The sequence below is a fragment of the Aedes albopictus genome, chromosome 1 (genome assembly GCF_035046485.1).
Source record: "Aedes albopictus strain Foshan chromosome 1, AalbF5, whole genome shotgun sequence".
Lineage (NCBI taxonomy): Eukaryota > Metazoa > Arthropoda > Insecta > Diptera > Culicidae > Aedes > Aedes albopictus.
Window position 1 is genome coordinate 254544151 of NC_085136.1, and position 25156 is coordinate 254569306.

The 25156-nt window shown below is 39.2% G+C and overlaps 1 protein-coding gene across 9 annotated transcripts in view; it reads left to right on the forward strand.

Annotated features, from left to right (window-relative positions):
• Positions 1–25156, forward strand: part of LOC109417893 (protein dachsous) — a 111319-nt gene that overhangs the window by 61555 nt on the left and 24608 nt on the right. For all 9 annotated transcript variants that reach the window (XM_062846633.1, XM_029860638.2, XM_019692073.3 and 6 more), the window contains 3 exons: positions 15769–15896; positions 16037–16146; positions 16625–16754. In XM_062846633.1, coding sequence (XP_062702617.1) covers positions 15769–15896; positions 16037–16146; positions 16625–16754 — 368 coding nt within the window. The remainder of the gene's footprint in view (positions 1–15768; positions 15897–16036; positions 16147–16624; positions 16755–25156) is intronic.

Here is a 25156-nt window from a genome sequence, read left to right on the forward strand (position 1 = left end):
CTGCCTGTTCCAACATAACTTGTTGACTACCCTCATTAGAATCTGTATCTAAGTTATTGAGTCTTTGACGTTGAATTACTGATTCCTCTTCATTAGTATCCTTGTCATCACTATATTCGACGTAACCTCCTGATTCATTACGATCCCCAATCTCAGCAACGCTATCATAATGATTTTTTACTTTACTCTTTCCACATGCACAATACCATACTCGTATCGCGTTTCCCTCATGTCCGTCATTACTCCCTATTCTTATGACTGGCTCATCCTCTTGATATACCTCTATTGCTCTGTTATACAATCTCCCGAATGCTACCATCGATTCATGTCCCAAATGATTGCCAAGCGTTCTAACTTCTTCAATAAACGAACTGAAGCCATTCTCCTCCAGACTTTCTACCAAATATGGTTCAAAATTGTCTCTATGTTCAACCATGTAATCAGCAATCCGATTCCTTGTTTCCTTTACCTCTTGTAATGTAGTTTGCACTTCTTTGCCACTATTGACTTGATCAAGTAAAGCCCAAACCAAACAGTTTCCGTCCCCTAACATTTTCTTAATCTTGATCACTCTCTTTGAAGTGAACTCCTTCATGAAAACAAATTGTTCTTTCTGTTTCTTACTATCCGTAGAAATGGCTTTGAATAAATTTTGTTTCCTGGAATCCTTTCCCAAATCTCTACGTCCTTCACTATTCATACTTTCAGATAACACACCATTATTCTCATCCACAATTTTTAATACGCTACCAAAATTACCTTCAACTGATTGCTCCATCCACAATATGATATCTCCCTTCCTATTATCTTTGTTTTTGTATTCAACCTGTTTATTTTTAATACCTTTGATCACGATTATAACGTTTCTTTTCAAGATGTTTGCTACTGATTTCCAGTAAGCATTGCTACCTCTAATTCTGTCATTTTCCCTTTCATTGATCTCAAGCAACTCATCCTTCATCTTTATTATCACCTTTTCTTGTTCATCATTCCAAAATAGTTGATGCACGATCGCCTCTTCCACTGAATCTTTTTCTGTCTTATTTCGTATCAACATGACTCTGTTCATTTTTTTATCGTGTATCTCTGTATATCGTTCAACTAAACCTGTCACACCATCTGTTCCTAGGTCCTCCAAATGTATCATACTACCGAACTTAACTTCTGCAATTATTTTATAGATATTCAGGTCTAAATTACAGTTTCTTCCTTGAGAATACGGTTGTATTGTGAACTTGTTGCCTTCATTATCAAAAATGTTAACACAACTTCCCACCAATTCAGCCGTAGCTTGTAAAATTTCCATCTCCACATCATTTTCTCCTTTCTTTATTAAACCCACATATACTTCAACGTTATTGCCCCAAATTATCGTAAAATAGTCTTTGTTACAGTTAATATATTCCACCAGTCTTTCTCTGAATTTATATATGTCTTGCGATAAACGATATTTGCTGAGATGGTTTTTCAATTGATAGATTAACGAACGTATTAAGGAATTATCATTAAAAAATAAAATAGAATACTTAAACGACATTGCTTAGATGGAAGATGACAAAACAAAAAAAAACAAGAACAAAATAAAAATCACTGTTTTCTGACTGAGCAATATATTATGAATTTAAAACAAATCCACTTACCCCAATTATACCTTTATGCAACTTACCACCTGGGTCGTTGTTGATAACCTTATTCGCATAAAAATCAGTCAGACCTACAGCAATTTACCATCCGCACCTTGGTTAGTTACCGACTTACTCTCGTTGGTTTCTTCCGAAGTTCTAATTCAATCCTCTCGAAATGCACATCCCCATTTACCAACTGAACAACGACATACTACCCAACACTATTTTGTTTGCGACCACACGATCCAGCTTCCGTGATCAGCGCCGCTCGCTTTCCTTAAAATCAAGCTATTTCACCTTCTATCACAAGTTGAATCCGCCACCACTCATTTCCCTCTCTTCTCAGCAATTAGCAGACCGCACAAGATTTTCTCCTTTTTCCAGTCCTTCACACAGAACCGGCCAACTCAATTTCACCAACCCAGTCTTAACCCAAATCCTTCATCCTTACGACGTTTGCAGCAAATCCTTCGAACCACCGATTCTTTTCTTCAACCAAAAGATCGCAAAGTCTCCTTGTCAAAAAAAACAGCACTAGTCTACATAACGGTGGGAGAAGTTGCAAAACTCGATATTGAGCTAAAACTCAAAAACTGTTCTACTTAAAAATGTTTGAAGATTGGTTTCGAAATCAGCACTAAATTGTGCTTCAAAAATTTTGGTCGTTGACAGAAGTTCACGAATTTCGTTTTATTTGTTAAAATATTAAAATAAGGCAGATATGCAAAACGATAATACCCGAGTAGAGGAAAAGAGCTCAATAATAGCATATTTTGATATGGAGATCAAAAAGAGATATGGGTTTGATTGACATAAGAGATAAAATATCTGAAAATAAAATCAAAAATTTACTCCTGGAACATCATCAACATATCATATTTAGATTTTTTAAGATCTAATCAATAGCAGCGAGCTATTCGCTTGATCTTGAAATATCAAATTTTGATATTGTTCAGATATTCCAGGAACATTTATCAGATATTATTTTCAGATCTTTTATCTCTTATATCAATCAAATCAGTATCACATTTTGATCGTCAGTATTTCACCTCTACCCGGGTAGTATACTTCAAAATATATATATCAGGAAATCTAGCAATTTTCTAGATATTCTCGGCATAAGCTTTCCTATGTTGAATTTCACGGATAATCTGGATTCCCAGAGAATGCCATGGATTCACACATAGATTCTTAGGGTTCTTGGAGAATTTTTGGAGTTCTTGAAGTGTTGTTAGGATTTCAGAAGAATTCAAGATAACGGCTTCCGGTTTTTGAAAATCCTAGAAAAGCTTAGCCATATAGATATTTTCCGAGCGTAATATGGGGAACAGGCTCCTGCTCCACTATTTCCTCGCTTCACGCTCCTTAACCGTAGTGTGGCCAGCAAAAAAACACCCGTAGAAGGCAGGCAGGGTACCCGGGTACCCACGAAATGGAAATGATCATATCTCAGCGATTTTCCACCGATTTTAAAAGTTTTTGCCTCATTCACCTCAGAAACTCATTATCTATCGAGATCGTATTTGGTTGGACCGGTCCGATCACCATAGGTACCGGAAAATCCGGATTTCCGGATCCGTGTTTTTATACAATACAATATACGGGATTTTCGGTAGGTTAGTAGCAATTCCGGTACCAAGCATCGTAAAGTTGCTTTGGTATATTGTATATGACCGGCCTGGAATCATAAAACGTGTTGACTTTGAAACTGTGATTTCGGAACACGCTTCTCGTGAGGCCATGGTTGACCATAAACACTTTAAGGTATCCTAGCCTTAACAATGTGGGTTTCAATATGGTATAAGGACATGCTCCCAAAAATATGGATTTTCCGAAAACCACGGTGATTAGATCGGTCTAACCAAATATTTTCCCGATAGATGATGAGTTTCTGAATTGAATGAGCTAAAAATTTCCAAAATCGATGAAAAATTGACGGAGATATGATCATTTCAATTTCGTGGGTATCCGGGTACCCTGCCAGCCTTCCACGTAATAAAAAAATGCAGGAGCCCCTCCCCCTGCCCCTCTTCACTTTAAAATTTGTTCAACACCAGTAATAGATGTATATTCACGAGTTCTAAGATCTAACAGAGTTCCAACATCCTAGTCTCAATAACCATTAAAATATCGAGATTTGAAATTGAAAAAGGTACCCGGGTACCCTGCCGGCCACATAAGTGTTAATAAATAACACTTCTCACTATTTACTTTTCAATGCTCACTTCTCACTGATTACTTTGCACTCTCTCCTCACTCGGCACACTTCACTGCGCACTCTCCATAATTCACTATTTATGGCTGCTCACTTATCATTACTCACATCTCCGAGCTTGACACTGCTTACTTTCATTCCTTACTGCTTAATTTTTATTCCTCACTCTACATAGATTACTTTACACTCCTCACTCTTCATTGCTCTATCCTCAGGTATCAGTAGGTCGGCTTCAGAGGCACGTTCTCCTCCATTTGGGAAATTTGTACCATCAGTCGTACTTACCAAAGGGCTTGTCGATCAGCACATCTTCACATGTGCTTCCTTTTTATAGTGTGCCAATAAGTATCGAAGTGAGCACCATGTTTTTTCTCTGTTCTAAACATAACCGAACATGAACCGACCAATATTTGATCTATTGTGGTATATCCCGTATACTTTGTGTACTGCAGTTCATGCTACTTTATCACCATGGTATTTTGGTCCAAAGTACGTCCCACACAAAATGTATGGAACAAATTTCGCCGATGAAATATTTTCTTATCTTCCGATTATGAATATATAGCTCAAATATTAATCATTCTTGAAGAAAAATACGTACATGCAAGATTATCGAACTTCAAATTCGAGATTTTGACAGTCTAAATGAGATTTTGATTTTGCTTGGAACCACCAAGGCAGAGAGCTTTTTTTTTTAATTTGCATTCCAATAACACATGGTTGCTAAGTTTTTATTACACTGAAAATCAACTACTAAAATTGTGCCTCGTTGGGCAACAGAGGATGTAACATACATAGTCTCACGCTCACCCCTCCTCCTCCTTACAGATTTACAGTTCACTTCTCACTTTTCATTGGTAACTTCTCATTTTTCACTGCTACACACTCCTCATTACTCATTCCTCACTGCTCACTCATCACTTCTCAATTTTGGCTTCCCTTTCTCACTTCACTTCTCCTTACTTATCATTCCTTAGTATTCACTTCTTACTCCTCAAATCACGACACTCACTTCCCATCTCTCTCTTCTCACTCCTTACTACAACATCTCTTCACTTATCTTTCCACATTAGCCACTTAAAACTAATCACTCCTGCCGTCTCACTTATCTCTCCTCACTATGCCATATTCTTCACTGATTACTACTCACAGCTTATTCAAACTTCTCACGTTTCATTACGCATTCCACTATCTACGCTGCTTATTCCTCACTTCTCATTCTTCATCATTTATTGAACAGTCTTCAAGCGTATACGTTGAACATTAAACAGCCTTAAGAAAAAAATACCATGGGACAGCTTTTGATGATGAAATTAAACATGGGAACGCACCATCTTCACCGGTCTTGGGCGATGTTCCTCCGCGGGGTAACATTGATAGGCTTTCAATTACTTAAGCAATTGCCTACCTTTAGACGTTTTGCGCAGTTTAAAGAATATTATTCCTAAAATAACTCCAAAAGTACACCACTTGTAAGAATTTGAACAACATATTCTAAATCAGGGCCCCCAAATTTAGTAAGTACGGTTTTTTGAACACAAACGCACATTGTTAACTTAGGTGATCAATGTTACCCCAAATCAACAAAATCAAAAACTAGAAAAAAAAAGCCTATTTAAACATGTTTTTAAGTTTCACAATACTTTTTGAAGTAGCTTGATACATACTCAGGGGGTCAGTTCTAAAATATGAAACATGAATCGTTTGCTTAACCCTAAAAGGGATACCTTCATGGCCTCAGTTTCGTCACCTGGCTGAGTGTGTTCCATCAAAGACGAGCTCTGAAAGGCGCCTGGGGTCCAATGGACCCCAGGTATCCCTTTTAGGGTTAAATAAGTGAATTATTCAAGATCGAAAATTTTGATCAATGTTACCCCGGTTTACGGGTTTTTATGGCACAAATGTCCCAAATGTTGGATCGCGTGCCTCTAGAGCCGGCCTTCTGATGTTCTGACATCATCTGCCAAAGCTAATTTCTTTTAACTGAATCGAATCACTTTAAAACAATTAGCAATTGCAAGCGCGTTATCAGGCATCGGATTACTTAAAAAACAACGGTGTTAACTATAGTCGACGTTTCGAACGTTTATTCACTCATCTTCAGGGCAAAATTAAAGCTTCGTGTTGAGAACGTTCGGTTTCGGAGGTCTTACGAAACAAACTCGTCGTTATTCCCAATTGAAAATAAGCGCAAAGATTCAGTCTCCTTTTTCCTTGCAATAGTTCAACAACAGTATAACTTTTGTAACTTCTACAGTTTAGCTAATTTGACAGTGATAGGTTTTCTGAAAGTCACCTCGATGATTCTACACTTTTAATCTTCGATCTATCTCTCTATTCAAGGCTATCTGATAATTGAATGACAGATCTCTCATAGCTTCAATTAGCCACACGCGCACTACTCAAATTAGCCAGTAGACTGTTCAGTGGAAGTGTTAGCACTTAGTTTTAGGTCAAGTGGGTTCGAACATGGAGAATTTGAACGGCTTACAACAGCTTTCACCTAGGCACATCTAAACAGGTTGATTAACCCATATCCGCCCAAGGAAATGGTCGTTGTTGCCTTTCTTGATACACTAGTTTACGGCATTTTTGAACTCGGTAAGCTGATGATCGTTTTTGGTGTAGAATCATGCCCTGAGTTCGAAAACGCGAAGGAAAAAAATACAGTAGAGCGGAAATTTTTTCGACTTTCCATACAAGGTTGATGATTTGAAATCGATTTTTGTTCTATTTTTTACTGTAACTCGCCTACATATGGTATGTCAAATAAACGTTGAGAAAGAATTTTTATTTTTTTTTTCTTATTGAAAAAAAAAATACAATTCTTAATATATTTTTGGAATATTTGCTAAAATTTAAGGAGATCGTCCCCAAAACTCGCCAATATAGTGAACTTCATCAATCTGACGCAAAACCTGCATTCAGATGATCGAATTGTATTATATTCAGCTGTTAGTTTATGTAAAAAGTTTAAAATTTGGTTGAACAAAACACAAAATTTTTGAATTTTATTAAATTCAATATTTTAAAAAGTGGTTAAACTCGATATTGAGCTAAAACTCAAAAACTGTTCTACTTTAAATTTTTTGAAGCACGGTTTCGAAATCAGCGCTAAATTATGCTTCAAAAATTTTGGTCGTTGACGGAAGTTCACGACTTTCGTTTTATTTTGTAAACTAGTGATATCAAGTCGATGATGAGTCGCTATCGCTATCGTATCGCCGTCGTTGCATTTCGCTCTGTCTTTCGAACGTATTGTTCTTGTGATAATATAACGCAAAAATTGTAAAAGTGAATTTATTTGAGCAACATTGCCTGTTTCACTACGCCGTGTTGGGATTTTCTGGTTAAACTGCCTTTATACCCGATTATTTAGTGCAAGTTATTGCAAAATTCATTCGAAATGAAGAAGAATTGCCAGAAATGTTCTCTTGCCATCAATATACCGAAGATACCTACCTCTATACAGTGTGTGAAGGAAAGTGCGCCAAATCGTTTCACGCAGACTGTGTCGGTGTGACTGAAGATCAATTGTGTGCCTTCTCGAACAATATTGTTTGGATTTGCGATCCGTGCATGGTGTAATTCTGCCGATATCGAGAGCAAACCAACGCGGATGCTGCTACCTGCACTGAGGTGTCTCGTCCGTTAGAGGATGAACTTAATGATTTAAAGAGTACAGTGGCTGAAATCGTCCAAACCCTTGCAAAGGTGGTTCGGAGACAGGATCCAATTATGCAGTACCGTAAAATGGGGTAACTTTGATAGTTTTTCAGCGAATTTTCTGAATATTTTTCCATGTAACAGTATTTCCCCTAGTTTTATATTTTTAAAACAAGTACTGGGGTATCAGTTATCAATTGTAATTGAAAGATTCGATAATCTGAAATATTTTGGGTGACTTTCAGTTTTCCATATGAGCGAGAATCAGATTTTCATTTTGGGGTAACTTTGATAATGCCCTGAAAAACACATCAAATCTTAAAAAATAATCACAGATTGAAATCTCAGTAGTATGAACATGATGAGAGAAGCTTTGTGGAACATATCAGATAGAGTTTTTATATCAAAACATTGGTTTTTACTAAATTCTACATATAAAAATGTGTTAGTGGAGTACTAAGTAAAAAACACAGTGAATTTAGCTATCAAAAATCATTATTTTTGTAAAAAATACATTTAATGGTTTATCAACATATAATTACATGCTATTCATGGTGAGTTCTCTATTTTTTTTGGTTGTTCTTAATGTTTTATTAACAAATTTTGAACAACACAGATTTATCTACATGAAATTACAAGGGCATTGTATACTTTTAGGCGTTTATCAATGTATGGAGATTTATGTCACAATTTACAAAATTGCTTCCATTTCGTAAAAACACACTTCGTTCAGAGATTCAAGGACAGATTTGAAATCAACTATGATGATACTAATGAGAATAAGATTCCATTCATTGAAAAAATAGTTGTAACTGAGTCGTATAGCAGATTGTTTGAAGGGGTTGACAATTGACAAAAATATTACCAATTTTTATTTGTTGTCCAAAAAGTTGTATTTAAACTAGGTTTTAATGAAAATACGTCTAAGATGAACTTTCATATGTATAGAATTGATGTACGTTTGCCTTTTTCTTAACTCGTTGAAGGAATCATAGTTATAAGATAAACTATTCAATGCCTGTCGCACTATCAAAGTTACCCGCATTATCAAAGATACCCCGTTTTACGGTACCAGCATTCGACGCCCGTTTCTTCGCCTAAACTTCATGAAGGAAATAATATGACTAGGGTAAGTGTGCCGATCGTTGTGGTAATAAGGTAAATTCATTCAAAAAAATATGATCGTACCATCTAATGAACGGTTCCAAAACGTTAGTCGGTAGTTTTCTATCCATATTTGCTGGAAAAAATATGAAAACTATCGTTTCTCTCTGTTTTCGATCAATAATCGCATACCACAACAATAGGCACACTGTTCCTATTATGGAGGTAAAATTTAATTTCGGTTCCTAATGTTGCGGTATCCCATTGAAATCATATGGGATACCGCAACATTAGGAACACAGCAGCAGAAATATTAAGGAAAATATTTTTTTAAACTAGGTTTTTGGGCAAAGCTTAAGCACACAAAAAGTACAATCTTATAAATTAAGCATAATACATCTATTAAAAATGCCTTTTGGTAACATTTCAGTCGAAAAAGTGCTCAAATGCCACTACCGCAACATTAGGTACTACCACAACGAAGGGAACAATTACCCTACTGCACATCGAAACAAACCGATAATGATAGTGACGAGTTTTCTCTGTATTTAACGAACATTGACAGAAACACTACCGAAGAAGATATTAGTGTGATGGTATCACGCTCTCTAGATGCCCCGATATTGTCCTGTAAATATGTAGTGAAGCTTGTTTCGAAAAGAAAATGCACTAACACGATGGATTACATTTCTTTCAAAATCGTTTTGAATACAAAGGTAAAATCGTTAGCACTGAACGAATGTACTTGGCCAAAAGGAATAAATTTTCGTGAATTTGTAAGTCGTTCAAATGATACCTGGAAACCATGTTAATGTAGAATTTTTGTAGACTTTTTTGTTAACATCGGCGTAGTATATGCGTTTGTTTCTTTTTCGCTATGCTGTAATCTGTTATGATCCAAGTATTGAAAGTATTGCACATGATTATTAGAATATTTTATTTGAAGATTGAATGATTGTTTTGTTGTATTTGTTTAGTATGCTGCTATTGCACATCGTTGTAAAGCTTTTAGGAAGTATTATGAATTGTTTATCTTGTCGATGATTGATAAGTTTTTGTACGCTTTTTGTTATTATTTTTGTTGAATGCTATTTAGGTGTAAGTAGTTCAATAAGACCTAAACATGGTTAGTTGGGCATAATAAAGAAAAAAAAATAAAGAAATAAAGAAATCAAAGGAGCATTAGCTAATGCATACTACAGCTCAATGCGTTCAACATTGGAGGCGAGAGGCTTGAATAAATGCATAATAGAATGGATAATGGCTATGTTAAAGATCGGGAGATTTCTGCTGATCTTGGATGTGCGCAACTATCTGTTAGATCTATGAAGGGCTGTCCTCAACGCGGAGTGTTATCGCCCTTACTGTGGTCTTTGGTAGAGGTAGACTAACTCCTTAAAAAGCTAGCTGATCAACGTTTTGAGATCATTGGATATGCAGATGATGTGGCCATTATTGAGCATGGGAAATACGATCTCTAATTGAATACAATTTGCGCTCAAAATTACGCTAGAAAGGTGTAGGAAAGAGGGGTTAAACGTAAACCCCTTTAAAAACTACTATAGTTCCTTCCACTAAAGGAAGAAATTGAGTTTTTTTATTCCTCAACCACCTAACCTAATTTACAGCTCTTTTGTCCACTAGGGCACTGCGTAAGCGATTCTAATTGGCAGCTGCACTTACACTTTGTACAGCGCCTAAATGTACTCTATTCTTATTCTACTACCTTTGCACTTCTGTCACTTTTCTACCCTGTGTTTATTTCTTTGTCTTCGATATAAATCGTACAGACTGATACTGAAATTTTAACTTATAGGGTATCGCGCCACTTGAGCGGTGGCTTCTATATTCGTCTGTTTGCCACTATAACTCAGTCAATTTTGAACCAATTGACTTGAAATGTTGTACACGGGTAGATACTAATGTGGGTCATCGGAACCGTTTTCTCAGATCAAAGCTTTTTTGGTTCCGTTTCGGGTCCTGAGTATCTGTGCAAAATTTGAGCTTGATCGGTTGCGTCTACACTTTGCGCATTGCAATTGAAATTTGTAGGGGAAAATATACTTTTTTGCATTTTTGTCATAAGTTGAAAAAGTTTGTCTGAAACTTTTTAACCGATACTGTAAAATGATAGCCTAGGATGTTCTGAAAAACTTTGTTGAAGATCGCAAAGCGATCCGATGCTTGTGAAAATAGTTATAACCAACGAACCGCATGCATGTGTTTATGTTTTAACATGTAAAGGAATAACAATGGCAACAAAATCATGTTGTTTCGCCAAGCAATGCCGACGCTATAACTTTTTTCATGTGCATCAGAGCACTTCACGGTCTTCGACAAAGTTTTTCAGGACACCCTACCCGAGCAAAGGCGAATAACAAAATGATAACAAGTTCTGTTACCTGGTTATCATTTGTTTGATAACTGAGTTTGTTATCATTTAGGTTGAAGTAAGAGCCAACATAACAAAAATGATCATTCAAATTTACTTCTCGAATATCAACATGATAAGAAGTTAAGTTATCATTGAGTTCAAGTTGATAACTGATTGTGTTATACAATATTTTGTTCAACATTGCATTTAGTTATCAACATGAAAAAATACAGCTGATTGATAACTGGTTTTGTTATCAATTAGTTATCATTCAGAGCTATTTTATCGACGAAAATAGTAAAAATCTACTTTATCGACATCGTCAGCAATTGAAAAAAGTTTTTTATAATTCACAACACATGTTTTCAATTATTGCGCCCAGCGGGTCTCGAACCCTGATCGTGTGATTGCCGGGCGCAGCCGATAGCCCCTATACCAACGGGACTCAATGAGAGTGAGAGTCATTAAAAGCAACGCTTTCGTACAGCAGTCGCATTGAAGGTGGAGAGCGAAATCTATTTTTAGATTCGAGGTTCATCAGACTTTCAGTTTGGGGAAAACTTTGAAATATGCGTTTGGACAGATCGCAGTGTGCCGCGAGTGAAAACGGACGTGATTTTTTCTCGTGCTGTTTTTTTTTTACTGTCAATCTGGATTTTGGAGAAATTCGGCTGGTTACGGCGGAAATTTGTGCAACCAGTTCTTTTTATATTTGTCAACATGAATATGAAACTCAGCATTGCGGAGAACGTGCCTCTGGAGCTGACCTACTAATGACGTTCAGCACGAGTGCGATAGCTGTCCATTTTCGCGTTGGATTCCAATGGTTCCATCACCTTTGCCGACTTCAAAACTATAGATGATGCCCAGCTGGTGAAGACGATGCGGTATTTGAAGAACAACTGGATCGAGGAAACTACCATACAGACAACGAGGCACAGTTAAGCCGCTTCCGGACTTCAGAAGATGAAGATGACGAGGATTTTATTCAGCACTCGGGAATTAGAGTCAAATTTGGTGAGATCTATCTAATTTTACCTTTCAAAGTTTGTGTATTATAACATTGTACAATATTCATTTTTATATTTCGGGATTTACATACACGGGGAGGGGTAGCCTAAGGGAGTTAAAAGAACTGATGACCGGATTAAAGTTCGTGGAGTAGCCAGTCTTTTTTCATGAGATAGCAACTTTGTGTTGACTACCGAAGGAATTCAGCAATTTTAACTCACCCTGCTACAACAAACCATCAGGTAGATAATTCCCTTTCGGGAATGATTCTGCAGCCATAGGTAATCCTTGCGCTGATGGTGGGTACACTTTTATCATCATCATCATCATCATCAACTTTGAAATATGCGTTTGGAAACTGATAACATATTTTGTTATCATTTAGTATTTTTATGTTATCGCGATAGACCAAAATTATCGATAACTAAATTTGTTATCATCTGGTTATCATCAATTGCAAAATATGATAACAAATATAACAAAATGATAACACCAATAACACAGTTTATTATCTAAGTGATATCACTTTGTTATCCGCCTTTGCTCGGGTAGGCTATGTTTTCCTTTTATTTTTTTACTAAAATCTAAATTTGGCTTTGAATCTCTTGGAACGTGTTTCATTCATCAATGGCTTTTTCGTAGCTCTGATGAACATGGATCCCCATGCGATGCTTTATTGACACATTTGAGCAGTTTAGCTTTTGCCCAGTTGATGTTGTGGTTTGAACTGGGAAGGAGCGAAACTGCTCAAATGTGTCACATTTGAATGCATGGGAGTCCATGTTCATCAAAGGTACGAAAAAGCCATTGATGAATGAGGACGACCCGTCCATCGCATCGTGCCTCTTCGCCCTAGCAGACTTGACGATAGAGTCAATCTCTCTTCACGCCAATAGCTGTGAGGATGATCATTTCTCCATAGTGATGAGTCTTTTCAGTACGGCAAAAATAAAGAGGGTGACACCGCAATAGATAAAATTAATGGTCGCAGTGGTACTATGTCCCCAACAGGGAAAAAGCAACTCTCTCCTCACTTTGGACGTGTACGAATAACGTACGAGTACAACGCAGTCAGTCGGACATTGTCCTGTAGATGGGCTAGATCACGCCCGAAACCGGTCGACGTAAAGCTAATTTTTAATCTTTTCTTAACGATTGTAAGAACGATAAGTGTTATGTCTTGTCTCGCGTCGCGTGTTATGTGTGTTTTATAGTTCTTACGTTAGTGCAACTGTAAATAGTAAATTTCCCCAACAGGAGAGGGATGAAATTTTCACAGGAATTCCTCAGGAAGGAATTTCAAAAGGAACCCCTCAAGGAACTTCCAGAAGAATTTCAGGAAAAACTCCTGGAGAAATCTTGAAAGGAAATCATAGAGAAATTCCAAAAGATATCCCGTGAGGAGTTCCTGGAGCGATTCTAGATGGAACTTTTTGAGAAATCATGAATAAACTCCTGGAAGAATCTCAAAAGCAGCTATTTGTAAAATTTTAGAAAAGACTCCTAGTTCAATTTCTGAAGTAAACACGGAAGAAATTATTGAAGGAATTACGGAAGGAACTTCTGAATGAATCCCGAAAATAACTTTTGGGGAATCCCGGAACATATTCAGATAGAACTCCTGGAGAAATCGCAAATGTAATCAAATTGACATTCTTAACAAATTTTTAGTGAGCAAACTAATATCTTTGAAGGAGCTCCTAGGCTAATATGGTATTGAACTGTATTCTGAGCATCAACTTCCTGTTCTTCGGCATTAAGAAGAACGATGGGTGGTTTAGTGAGTCATTGGCTTTGGTGATAATCTCCTCTGGTTGCACCTATGGTCTTGATGTTGGCGATCTGAACCTGGCAGTCGCCAATGTATTTTTTTTTTCTTTCTATATTAACGAGATTTTTAGCCCTAGGCTAGTTCATCTCGGGACCCATGCTTTACTTCCCTTCCGAAAGAAGAACTCACATTTTACGAGTTTGTCGGGAATGGGATTCGATCCCAGTTCCTCGCGTGATAGTCACGTGCTTTAACCATCACACCAGATCCGCTCCACAGTCGGCAATGTTTTGTTGCTACATATTGTTATTTTTTCATAATATTCGTTAAACATATGAGTTAAAATAAATAGAAATCAGAACTAAGTTTCGAGTTTTTTTTTTCGTTACTTGCTTTTGGACATGAAAATGTTGTAAAGGGCGGGGTGGGGGTGGGTGTTTTAACAAGCTACGTCATTAATAGGGGGGGGGGGGTATCCAAATTTGTGACGAAATGCTACGAGGGGGAGGGGGTATTGAAAATCGCTTTAAAAAAGCTACGTTATTTATAGACGCACGCTCGACTGTGCGAATCTCGGCAAAAGAATGCAAATTAGCCGAGCTCAACAGAGTGTCTAAGAGAATCTCTCCAGGAGTTCAATCTGAATCCCTTCAGGAATACTTCAAGAATTATCTTTGGGAGGATTTCCAAGAGTTCTTTTAAAAGTTTTTTCAGGACATCTTTTAATTTTTTTTCAAAAGTTCTTTCAAAAATTTCTCTTGGGGTTTTTCCAACAATTTCCAGGATTTTCTCAAATTATTCCTTCTAGAGTTTTAAATTTCGGGAATTTCTGAAGGAGATTCTTCGAGGAACCGGAGTTTTCTCGAGTATTCCTGAAAGACTTCCTACGGTAATTCCTCCAAGAATTCTCGAGGATTCTTAATTGAACTCCTGAAGAAAGCTCCAAAGGTACTTCTGGATGAATTCCCAATTAAATTTAGAGGAGGAGTAGAGGAAATTTTCAAAAAAAAAAGTCCTGGGGAAATTCACGATGGAGCTCCGAGAGGGATTCCTAAAGGAATTCTTCAATGGATTTCTCACGGAGCTTTTCAAAGTTTTCAAAAAACTTCTAGCAAAATTTTCCTTAGTGAACTCGGCGTAACCATCATTGTATGGTGTATCTGAAAGCGTGATAATGTATTTGAGCATTAATCCGTAATCCGCTATTACACCAACAATAAACAAAAACTCCCTAGATTCAAAAAGTCAGTTTGAAAGCTAAGGAAGCCAACTACTACATGGCGACCGTGACAGGTCTCGAACCTGCAATCTTCGGAAGAGACTCCTGCTATGAGAACCCCAGAAGCATTTTTCTCAAAAGTGTTGCAGCAGCAACATTTCTGACATGAAATCATTGTGTCTAACGAACAGTTTGAAGTTGCGAACCAGCAACAGCATCAGCGATCGAATTCTGAGTAAAATTTCAAATTAGGCCGTTACAAATATTTATTTCACTTTTTGTCCCACCACTCTTTGACGGGTCGAGGGGGGCGGATAAAAATAATAAAGCATTTAATTTGAAAAATATTAAAAACTCTTCGGATTTGTTAAAGAATTTTGAGCAAGACCCGAAGTTTTGCTAAATATTTTTTTATCTGCCCCCTCAAAATGCAAAATCCAGCCAAAAATTGTTGAAGGGGGGGGGGAGACAAAAAGTCAAAATAAAATTTGTATTCGCAAATAATCTATAATTATATCGAACACATCAGCGGCTTCTGTAAACCTTTTATTTGCCAAAAGGGTCTTAATGTATTTGCCAGAACTCAGTCTTGCTGAAATCCCTTTCCTCTATGCATCAGTTGTAGCTTTCCGGTTGAAGAGTTCCGATGTAAAATTTGATTATTTCCAACACGTTCTTATTTACGGGCGACGAAACCATTTCAAACGATTTACCTCAGGTAATTCAACCCGACAAAGTGCCGATTGTAATTGATTTTCCGTTTTCTGTGGTTTCCCATGCCAGGTTCGAGTCGCTAACCAACGGGCAGCCACTGGTCGATACGCAGGGCAACACGATACAGAACTTCCGGGCCATCGATACGGACGGGGGCGACTTCGGGATTGTCAGCTTTAGCCTGCAAAGCCAAGACGGTATGCGAAGTAAGGGGGGTAGTGCTCTCATGGGGCATGGGCCAAATTGATTTATTTCCTGAATCTGCAGTTTCGTTTCGACTGCCATCTGTTGTACATGATTTCTTACCTTTCCGTTTCTGCATTTTGTTCGTTCCCAGCTTCCCAGGAACCCCAGGATCATGTGTTCTTCCAGCTAACGACAATCGACAAGCATACGGCGAGACTGGAGCTGGCCAACGCCGGTGCAATCCAAGCTCGGTCCTATCGGGTAAGTGCACTTGGCTTTAGATATCGTCAATTTCAATTGCAGGTGATGCCTTGCCAGGGATGGGGATTGGCTGGATTACAGTTGTGTTAAGGTGACATACTTTATACTGTATTGAGAGAGAGAGTCCCTATGGAAGACTAGCCATGGACAAGCTTTAATAGATGTCACGTTCACGTGACTTTTATCGCTTCTGAATGGCAATGTATGTGACCTGAAAGTACAAGATTGAAGCATCGTTGCTCACCCTGATATCTGCTGAATTGACATAGAATTGAATTATCTTTGAGGTAAAATTCTTTTCATGATCGCTGTTCCTGCTTCAGCTACACTGGAATTTGGTCTGCCTCATTAGATTTGTGCTCGTCAGAGCACTATCGCATGCATTTATTCATTTATTATAATAGAAAGAGATTTTAATCGAAATAAGTGATAAAATACCAAAACCTTTCCCAACATTTCTCTCTTCCCCTTCCCCTAGGTAACTGTCCACGCCACCGACGGCGGCGGAAGATCATCCGAACCGGTTAATATAATAATCGCTTTCATCAACATGACCGGCGAACCGGAATTCCAGCCGGAGGATTCACCCTGGGACACTGATTTCACAGGTAAGTTTGGAAAACAACCGCTCAGTCTCTCTCCCCTCCCACCCTTTCGTTGTTCCGACAACAAAACAAACGGACGCCGAAGGCCATTCGAAGAGCATAAATTACGTGACGCACCACTGAAAACTTGCTATACCGAGGGTCGCGGTAATAATGCCACCGTAAATTACCATACTCGCGCATAGCTTCTTTAGAAGTTGAACAAACCTCTGGAACGAACCGAATAATTTGTAAACCGCACAGTGGTTACCCGAGTAAATTTGTTGAAAATTTGAAATTCAGTGGATGGCTTTAAAATTCACAGTTTTAAGCAGCGTATAAGAAAATTTAAAATTTGTTGATTTGCAGAATTAATACGAGAATCCTGAAAAGATTCTGTCGAGAACCCTGCAAGGATTCAGACAATAATCCTGCATGGATTCTGATCAAAATCCTGTCAAGAACCCTGAAAGAATTCTGGCGAGAATCCTGAAAGGATTCTGACGAGTATCTCGACTGGATTCTGACGAGAATCCTGACGAGAATCCTAATTGGATGCTGAAAAGAATCCTGAAAGGATTCTGAAGATAACCCTGGCAGGATTCTAACTAGATCCCTGACAGGAATCTGACGACAATCCTGAAAGGATTCTGTCGAGAATCCTGAAAGGATTCTGTCGAGAATCCTGAAAGGATTCTGTCGAGAATCCTGAAAGGATTCTGTCGAGAATCCTGAAAGGATTCTGTCGAGAATCCTGAAAGGATTCTGTCGAGAATCCTGAAAGGATTCTGTCGAGAATCCTGAAAGGATTCTGTCGAGAATCCTGAAAGGATTCTGTCGAGAATCCTGAAAGGATTCTGTCGAGAATCCTGAAAGGATTCTGCCGAGAATCCTGAAAGGATTCTGTCGAGAATCCTGAAAGGATTCTGTCGAGAATCCTGAAAGGATTCTGTCGAGAATCCTGAAAGGATTCTGACGAGAATCCTGAAAGGATTCTGACGAGAATCCTGAAAGGATTCTGACGAGAATCCTGAAAGGATTCTGACGAAAATCCTGAAAGAATTCTGACGAGAATCCTGAAAGGATTCTGACGAGAATCCTGAAAGGATTCTGACGAGAATCCTGAAAGGATTCTGACGAGAATCCTGAAAGAATTCTGACGAGAATCCAGAAAGGATTCTGTCGAGAATCCTGAAAGGATTCTGTCGAGAATCCTGAAAGGATTCTGTCGAGAATCCTGAAAGGATTCTGTCGAGAATCCTGAAAGGATTCTGTCGAGAATCCTGAAAGGATTCTGTCGAGAATCCTGAAAGGATTCTGTCGAGAATCCTGAAAGGATTCTGTCGAGAATCCTGAAAGGATTCTGTCGAGAATCCTGAAAGGATTCTGTCGAGAATCCTGAAAGGATTCTGTCGAGAATCCTGAAAGGATTCTGTCGAGAATCCTGAAAGGATTCTGTCGAGAATCCTGAAAGGATTCTGTCGAGAATCCTGAAAGGATTCTGTCGAGAATCCTGAAAGGATTCTGTCGAGAATCCTGAAAGGATTCTGTCGAGAATCCTGAAAGGATTCTGTCGAGAATCCTGAAAGGATTCTGTCGAGAATCCTGAAAGGATTCTGTCGAGAATCCTGAAAGGATTCTGTCGAGAATCCTGAAAGGATTCTGTCGAGAATCCTGAAAGGATTCTGTCGAGAATCCTGAAAGGATTCTGTCGAGAATCCTGAAAGGATTCTGTCGAGAATCCTGAAAGGATTCTGTCGAGAATCCTGAAAGGATTCTGTCGAGAATCCTGAAAGGATTCTGTCGAGAATCCTGAAAGGATTCTGTCGAGAATCCTGAAAGGATTCTGTCGAGAATCCTGAAAGGATTCTGTCGAGAATCCTGAAAGGATTCTGTCGAGAATCCTGAAAGGATTCTGTCGAGAATCCTGAAAGGATTCTGTCGAGAATCCTGAAACGATTCTGTCGAGAATCCTGAAACGATTCTGTCGAGAATCCTGAAACGATTCTGTCGAGAATCCTGAAAGGATTCTGTCGAGAATCCTGAAAGGATTCTGTCGAGAATCCTGAAAGGATTCTGTCGAGAATCCTGAAAGGATTCTGTCGAGAATCCTGAAAGGATTCTGTCGAGAATCCTGAAAGGATTCTGACGAGAATCCTGAAACGATTCTGACGAGAATCCTGAAAGAATTCTGACGAGAATCCTGAAAGGATTCTGACGAGAATCCTGAAAGGATTCTGTCGAGAATCCTGAAAGGATTCTGTCGAGAATCCTGAAAGGATTCTGTCGAGAATCCTGAAAGGATTCCCAGACAACCAATTTGCACGTATAATGAAGTTTATGTTCATGTTATACGTACTTTTATGCGGTAAAGTTACATCGCATAAGATGCAGTAAAAGTGCCTTATGCGTACAAAAGTGGAGGCGCTATACGTGCATTGACGGGAAAATAATGGCGCCATATGACTTGAAGCGATATCTTATACGATGTACGGTATGCACTATTGCGACGTAATATAGCATCTTATACGACTTAAAAATATTCGAAATAAAAAAATCTTGTCACCTAAGTATCGAACTAATAACCTTTGGATTATCTAGCCGCACTTCACACTTAGCACCAAACACTACTTTTGAAACACACTGATTAAATGTAATGACATTCTAACTCACCTCAGTGCACTTGGTTTCCGTGCGCTGTACGTGTTCGGCAGGCTCTATGGAAATCAATATGATGTAGCATGATTTCCCGCACAGTTATCACTACTCCTCTCTTGCTAGCACTACCCATTGTTAATTATAAGGTCAACAAAACAAAAATGATGACTTTGTAACTTGTTTTGTAACCATAATGATGACTTTTCACTTTCTTTTAAATTTTTTGGCACTCCAACAGCACCTCTTTAATTGTTATCACATATCACATCGCAATATGCCAACGTTAACGATTCTAGCTTATGCGAGTTTGTATGTACATTTGAACGAGTTTATTTTCACTTTTATGCGATTTAGTTTGTACACCAATGCGAGTTAAACTGATACAATTAGAAAAGCACCAAGCGAAGTCGTATAATCATCGCAGTACGCAATTATGCGAATTCAATTAACACTTTGCGAGTTCACTCGAACGCTTTTGCGAATAAGCAAAGTTCGTCGCAACAAAACATCGGAATATCGTCTACTACGATGTAGTCATGCATTATAAAAGTTAATTTGCACTCTTATATGATTTTACCAGATACATCGCAGTAAGTTCAAAAAATAAAATCATATGCGATGAAAATTGTCCCTCAGCCGTACATATATGCGATAGTGACTTAAAATAGTTCTTTATACGATGTACAGCGTGCATCCTTATGCGATTCCTGGTTTTCTGGGTTCTGTCGAGAATCCTGAAAGGATTCTGTCGAGAATCCTGAAAGGATTCTGTCGAGAATCCTGAAAGGATTCTGTCGAGAATCCTGAAAGGATTCTGTCGAGAATCCTGAAAGGATTCTGTCGAGAATCCTGAAAGGATTCTGTCGAGAATCCTGAAAGGATTCTGTCGAGAATCCTGAAAGGATTCTGTCGAGAATCCTGAAAGGATTCTGTCGAGAATCCTGAAAGGATTCTGTCGAGAATCCTGAAAGGATTCTGTCGAGAATCCTGAAAGGATTCTGTCGAGAATCCTGAATGGATTCTGTCGAGAATCCTGAATGGATTCTGTCGAGAATCCTGAAACGATTCTGTCGAGAATCCTGAATGGATTCTGTCGAGAATCCTGAATGGATTCTGTCGAGAATCCTGAAAGGATTCTGTCGAGAATCCTGAAAGGATTCTGTCGAGAATCCTGAAAGGATTCTGTCGAGAATCCTGAAAGGATTCTGTCGAGAATCCTGAAAGGATTCTGTCGAGAATCCTGAAAGGATTCTGTCGAGAATCCTGAAAGGATTCTGTCGAGAATCCTGAAAGGATTCTGTCGAGAATCCTGAAAGGATTCTGTCGAGAATCCTGAAAGGATTCTGTCGAGAATCCTGAAAGGATTCTGTCGAGAATCCTGAAAGGATTCTGTCGAGAATCCTGAAAGGATTCTGTCGAGAATCCTGAAAGGATTCTGTCGAGAATCCTGAAAGGATTCTGTCGAGAATCCTGAAAGGATTCTGTCGAGAATCCTGAAAGGATTCTGTCGAGAATCCTGAAAGGATTCTGTCGAGAATCCTGAAAGGATTCTGTCGAGAATCCTGAAAGGATTCTGTCGAGAATCCTGAAAGGATTCTGTCGAGAATCCTGAAAGGATTCTGTCGAGAATCCTGAAAGGATTCTGTCGAGAATCCTGAAAGGATTCTGTCGAGAATCCTGAAAGGATTCTGTCGAGAATCCTGAAAGGATTCTGTCGAGAATCCTGAAAGGATTCTGTCGAGAATCCTGAAAGGATTCTGTCGAGAATCCTGAAAGGATTCTGTCGAGAATCCTGAAAGGATTCTGTCGAGAATCCTGAAAGGATTCTGTCGAGAATCCTGAAAGGATTCTGTCGAGAATCCTGAAAGGATTCTGTCGAGAATCCTGAAAGGATTCTGTCGAGAATCCTGAAAGGATTCTGTCGAGAATCCTGAAAGGATTCTGTCGAGAATCCTGAAAGGATTCTGTCGAGAATCCTGAAAGGATTCTGTCGAGAATCCTGAAAGGATTCTGTCGAGAATCCTGAAAGGATTCTGTCGAGAATCCTGAAAGGATTCTGTCGAGAATCCTGAAAGGATTCTGTCGAGAATCCTGAAAGGATTCTGTCGAGAATCCTGAAAGGATTCTGTCGAGAATCCTGAAAGGATTCTGTCGAGAATCCTGAAAGGATTCTGTCGAGAATCCTGAAAGGATTCTGTCGAGAATCCTGAAAGGATTCTGTCGAGAATCCTGAAAGGATTCTGTCGAGAATCCTGAAAGGATTCTGTCGAGAATCCTGAAAGGATTCTGTCGAGAATCCTGAAAGGATTCTGTCGAGAATCCTGAAAGGATTCTGTCGAGAATCCTGAAAGGATTCTGTCGAGAATCCTGAAAGGATTCTGTCGAGAATCCTGAAAGGATTCTGTCGAGAATCCTGAAAGGATTCTGTCGAGAATCCTGAAAGGATTCTGTCGAGAATCCTGAAAGGATTCTGTCGAGAATCCTGAAAGGATTCTGTCGAGAATCCTGAAAGGATTCTGTCGAGAATCCTGAAAGGATTCTGTCGAGAATCCTGAAAGGATTCTGTCGAGAATCCTGAAAGGATTCTGTCGAGAATCCTGAAAGGATTCTGTCGAGAATCCTGAAAGGATTCTGTCGAGAATCCTGAAAGGATTCTGTCGAGAATCCTGAAAGGATTCTGTCGAGAATCCTGAAAGGATTCTGTCGAGAATCCTGAAAGGATTCTGTCGAGAATCCTGAAAGGATTCTGTCGAGAATCCTGAAAGGATTCTGTCGAGAATCCTGAAAGGATTCTGTCGAGAATCCTGAAAGGATTCTGTCGAGAATCCTGAAAGGATTCTGTCGAGAATCCTGAAAGGATTCTGTCGAGAATCCTGAAAGGATTCTGTCGAGAATCCTGAAAGGATTCTGTCGAGAATCCTGAAAGGATTCTGTCGAGAATCCTGAAAGGATTCTGTCGAGAATCCTGAAAGGATTCTGTCGAGAATCCTGAAAGGATTCTGTCGAGAATCCTGAAAGGATTCTGTCGAGAATCCTGAAAGGATTCTGTCGAGAATCCTGAAAGGATTCTGTCGAGAATCCTGAAAGGATTCTGTCGAGAATCCTGAAAGGATTCTGTCGAGAATCCTGAAAGGATTCTGTCGAGAATCCTGAAAGGATTCTGTCGAGAATCCTGAAAGGATTCTGTCGAGAATCCTGAAAGGATTCTGTCGAGAATCCTGAAAGGATTCTGTCGAGAATCCTGAAAGGATTCTGTCGAGAATCCTGAAAGGATTCTGTCGAGAATCCTGAAAGGATTCTGTCGAGAATCCTGAAAGGATTCTGTCGAGAATCCTGAAAGGATTCTGTCGAGAATCCTGAAAGGATTCTGTCGAGAATCCTGAAAGGATTCTGTCGAGAATCCTGAAAGGATTCTGTCGAGAATCCTGAAAGGATTCTGTCGAGAATCCTGAAAGGATTCTGTCGAGAATCCTGAAAGGATTCTGTCGAGAATCCTGAAAGGATTCTGTCGAGAATCCTGAAAGGATTCTGTCGAGAATCCTGAAAGGATTCTGTCGAGAATCCTGAAAGGATTCTGTCGAGAATCCTGAAAGGATTCTGTCGAGAATCCTGAAAGGATTCTGTCGAGAATCCTGAAAGGATTCTGTCGAGAATCCTGAAAGGATTCTGTCGAGAATCCTGAAAGGATTCTGTCGAGAATCCTGAAAGGATTCTGTCGAGAATCCTGAAAGGATTCTGTCGAGAATCCTGAAAGGATTCTGTCGAGAATCCTGAAAGGATTCTGTCGAGAATCCTGAAAGGATTCTGTCGAGAATCCTGAAAGGATTCTGTCGAGAATCCTGAAAGGATTCTGTCCGAGAATCCTGAAAGATTCTGTCGAGAATCCTGAAAGGATTCTGTCGAGAATCCTGAAAGGATTCTGTCGAGAATCCTGAAAGGATTCTGTCGAGAATCCTGAAAGGATTCTGTCGAGAATCCTGAAAGGATTCTGTCGAGAATCCTGAAAGGATTCTGTCGAGAATCCTGAAAGGATTCTGTCGAGAATCCTGAAAGGATTCTGTCGAGAATCCTGAAAGGATTCTGTCGAGAATCCTGAAAGGATTCTGTCGAGAATCCTGAAAGGATTCTGTCGAGAATCCTGAAAGGATTCTGTCGAGAATCCTGAAAGGATTCTGTCGAGAATCCTGAAAGGATTCTGTCGAGAATCCTGAAAGGATTCTGTCGAGAATCCTGAAAGGATTCTGTCGAGAATCCTGAAAGGATTCTGTCGAGAATCCTGAAAGGATTCTGTCGAGAATCCTGAAAGGATTCTGTCGAGAATCCTGAAAGGATTCTGTCGAGAATCCTGAAAGGATTCTGTCGAGAATCCTGAAAGGATTCTGTCGAGAATCCTGAAAGGATTCTGTCGAGAATCCTGAAAGGATTCTGTCGAGAATCCTGAAAGGATTCTGTCGAGAATCCTGAAAGGATTCTGTCGAGAATCCTGAAGGATTCTGTCGAGAATCCTGAAAGGATTCTGTCGAGAATCCTGAAAGGATTCTGTCGAGAATCCTGAAAGGATTCTGTCGAGAATCCTGAAAGGATTCTGTCGAGAATCCTGAAAGGATTCTGTCGAGAATCCTGAAAGGATTCTGTCGAGAATCCTGAAAGGATTCTGTCGAGAATCCTGAAAGGATTCTGTCGAGAATCCTGAAAGGATTCTGTCGAGAATCCTGAAAGGATTCTGTCGAGAATCCTGAAAGGATTCTGTCGAGAATCCTGAAAGGATTCTGTCGAGAATCCTGAAAGGATTCTGTCGAGAATCCTGAAAGGATTCTGTCGAGAATCCTGAAAGGATTCTGTCGAGAATCCTGAAAGGATTCTGTCGAGAATCCTGAAAGGATTCTGTCGAGAATCCTGAAAGGATTCTGTCGAGAATCCTGAAAGGATTCTGTCGAGAATCCTGAAAGGATTCTGTCGAGAATCCTGAAAGGATTCTGTCGAGAATCCTGAAAGGATTCTGTCGAGAATCCTGAAAGGATTCTGTCGAGAATCCTGAAAGGATTCTGTCGAGAATCCTGAAAGGATTCTGTCGAGAATCCTGAAAGGATTCTGTCGAGAATCCTGAAAGGATTCTGTCGAGAATCCTGAAAGGATTCTGTCGAGAATCCTGAAAGGATTCTGTCGAGAATCCTGAAAGGATTCTGTCGAGAATCCTGAAAGGATTCTGTCGAGAATCCTGAAAGGATTCTGTCGAGAATCCTGAAAGGATTCTGTCGAGAATCCTGAAAGGATTCTGTCGAGAATCCTGAAAGGATTCTGTCGAGATCCTGAAAGGATTCTGTCGAGAATCCTGAAAGGATTCTGTCGAGAATCCTGAAAGGATTCTGTCGAGAATCCTGAAAGGATTCTGTCGAGAATCCTGAAAGGATTCTGTCGAGAATCCTGAAAGGATTCTGTCGAGAATCCTGAAAGGATTCTGTCGAGAATCCTGAAAGGATTCTGTCGAGAATCCTGAAAGGATTCTGTCGAGAATCCTGAAAGGATTCTGACGAGAATCCTGAAAGGATTCTGACGAGAATCCTGAAAGGATTCTGACGAGAATCCTGAAAGGATTCTGACGAGAATCCTGAAAGGATTCTGACGAGAATCCTGAAAGGATTCTGACGAGAATCCTGAAAGGATTCTGACGAGAATCCTGAAAGGATTCTGACGAGAATCCTGAAAGGATTCTGACGAGAATCCTGAAAGGATTCTGACGAGAATCCTGAAAGGATTCTGACGAGAAT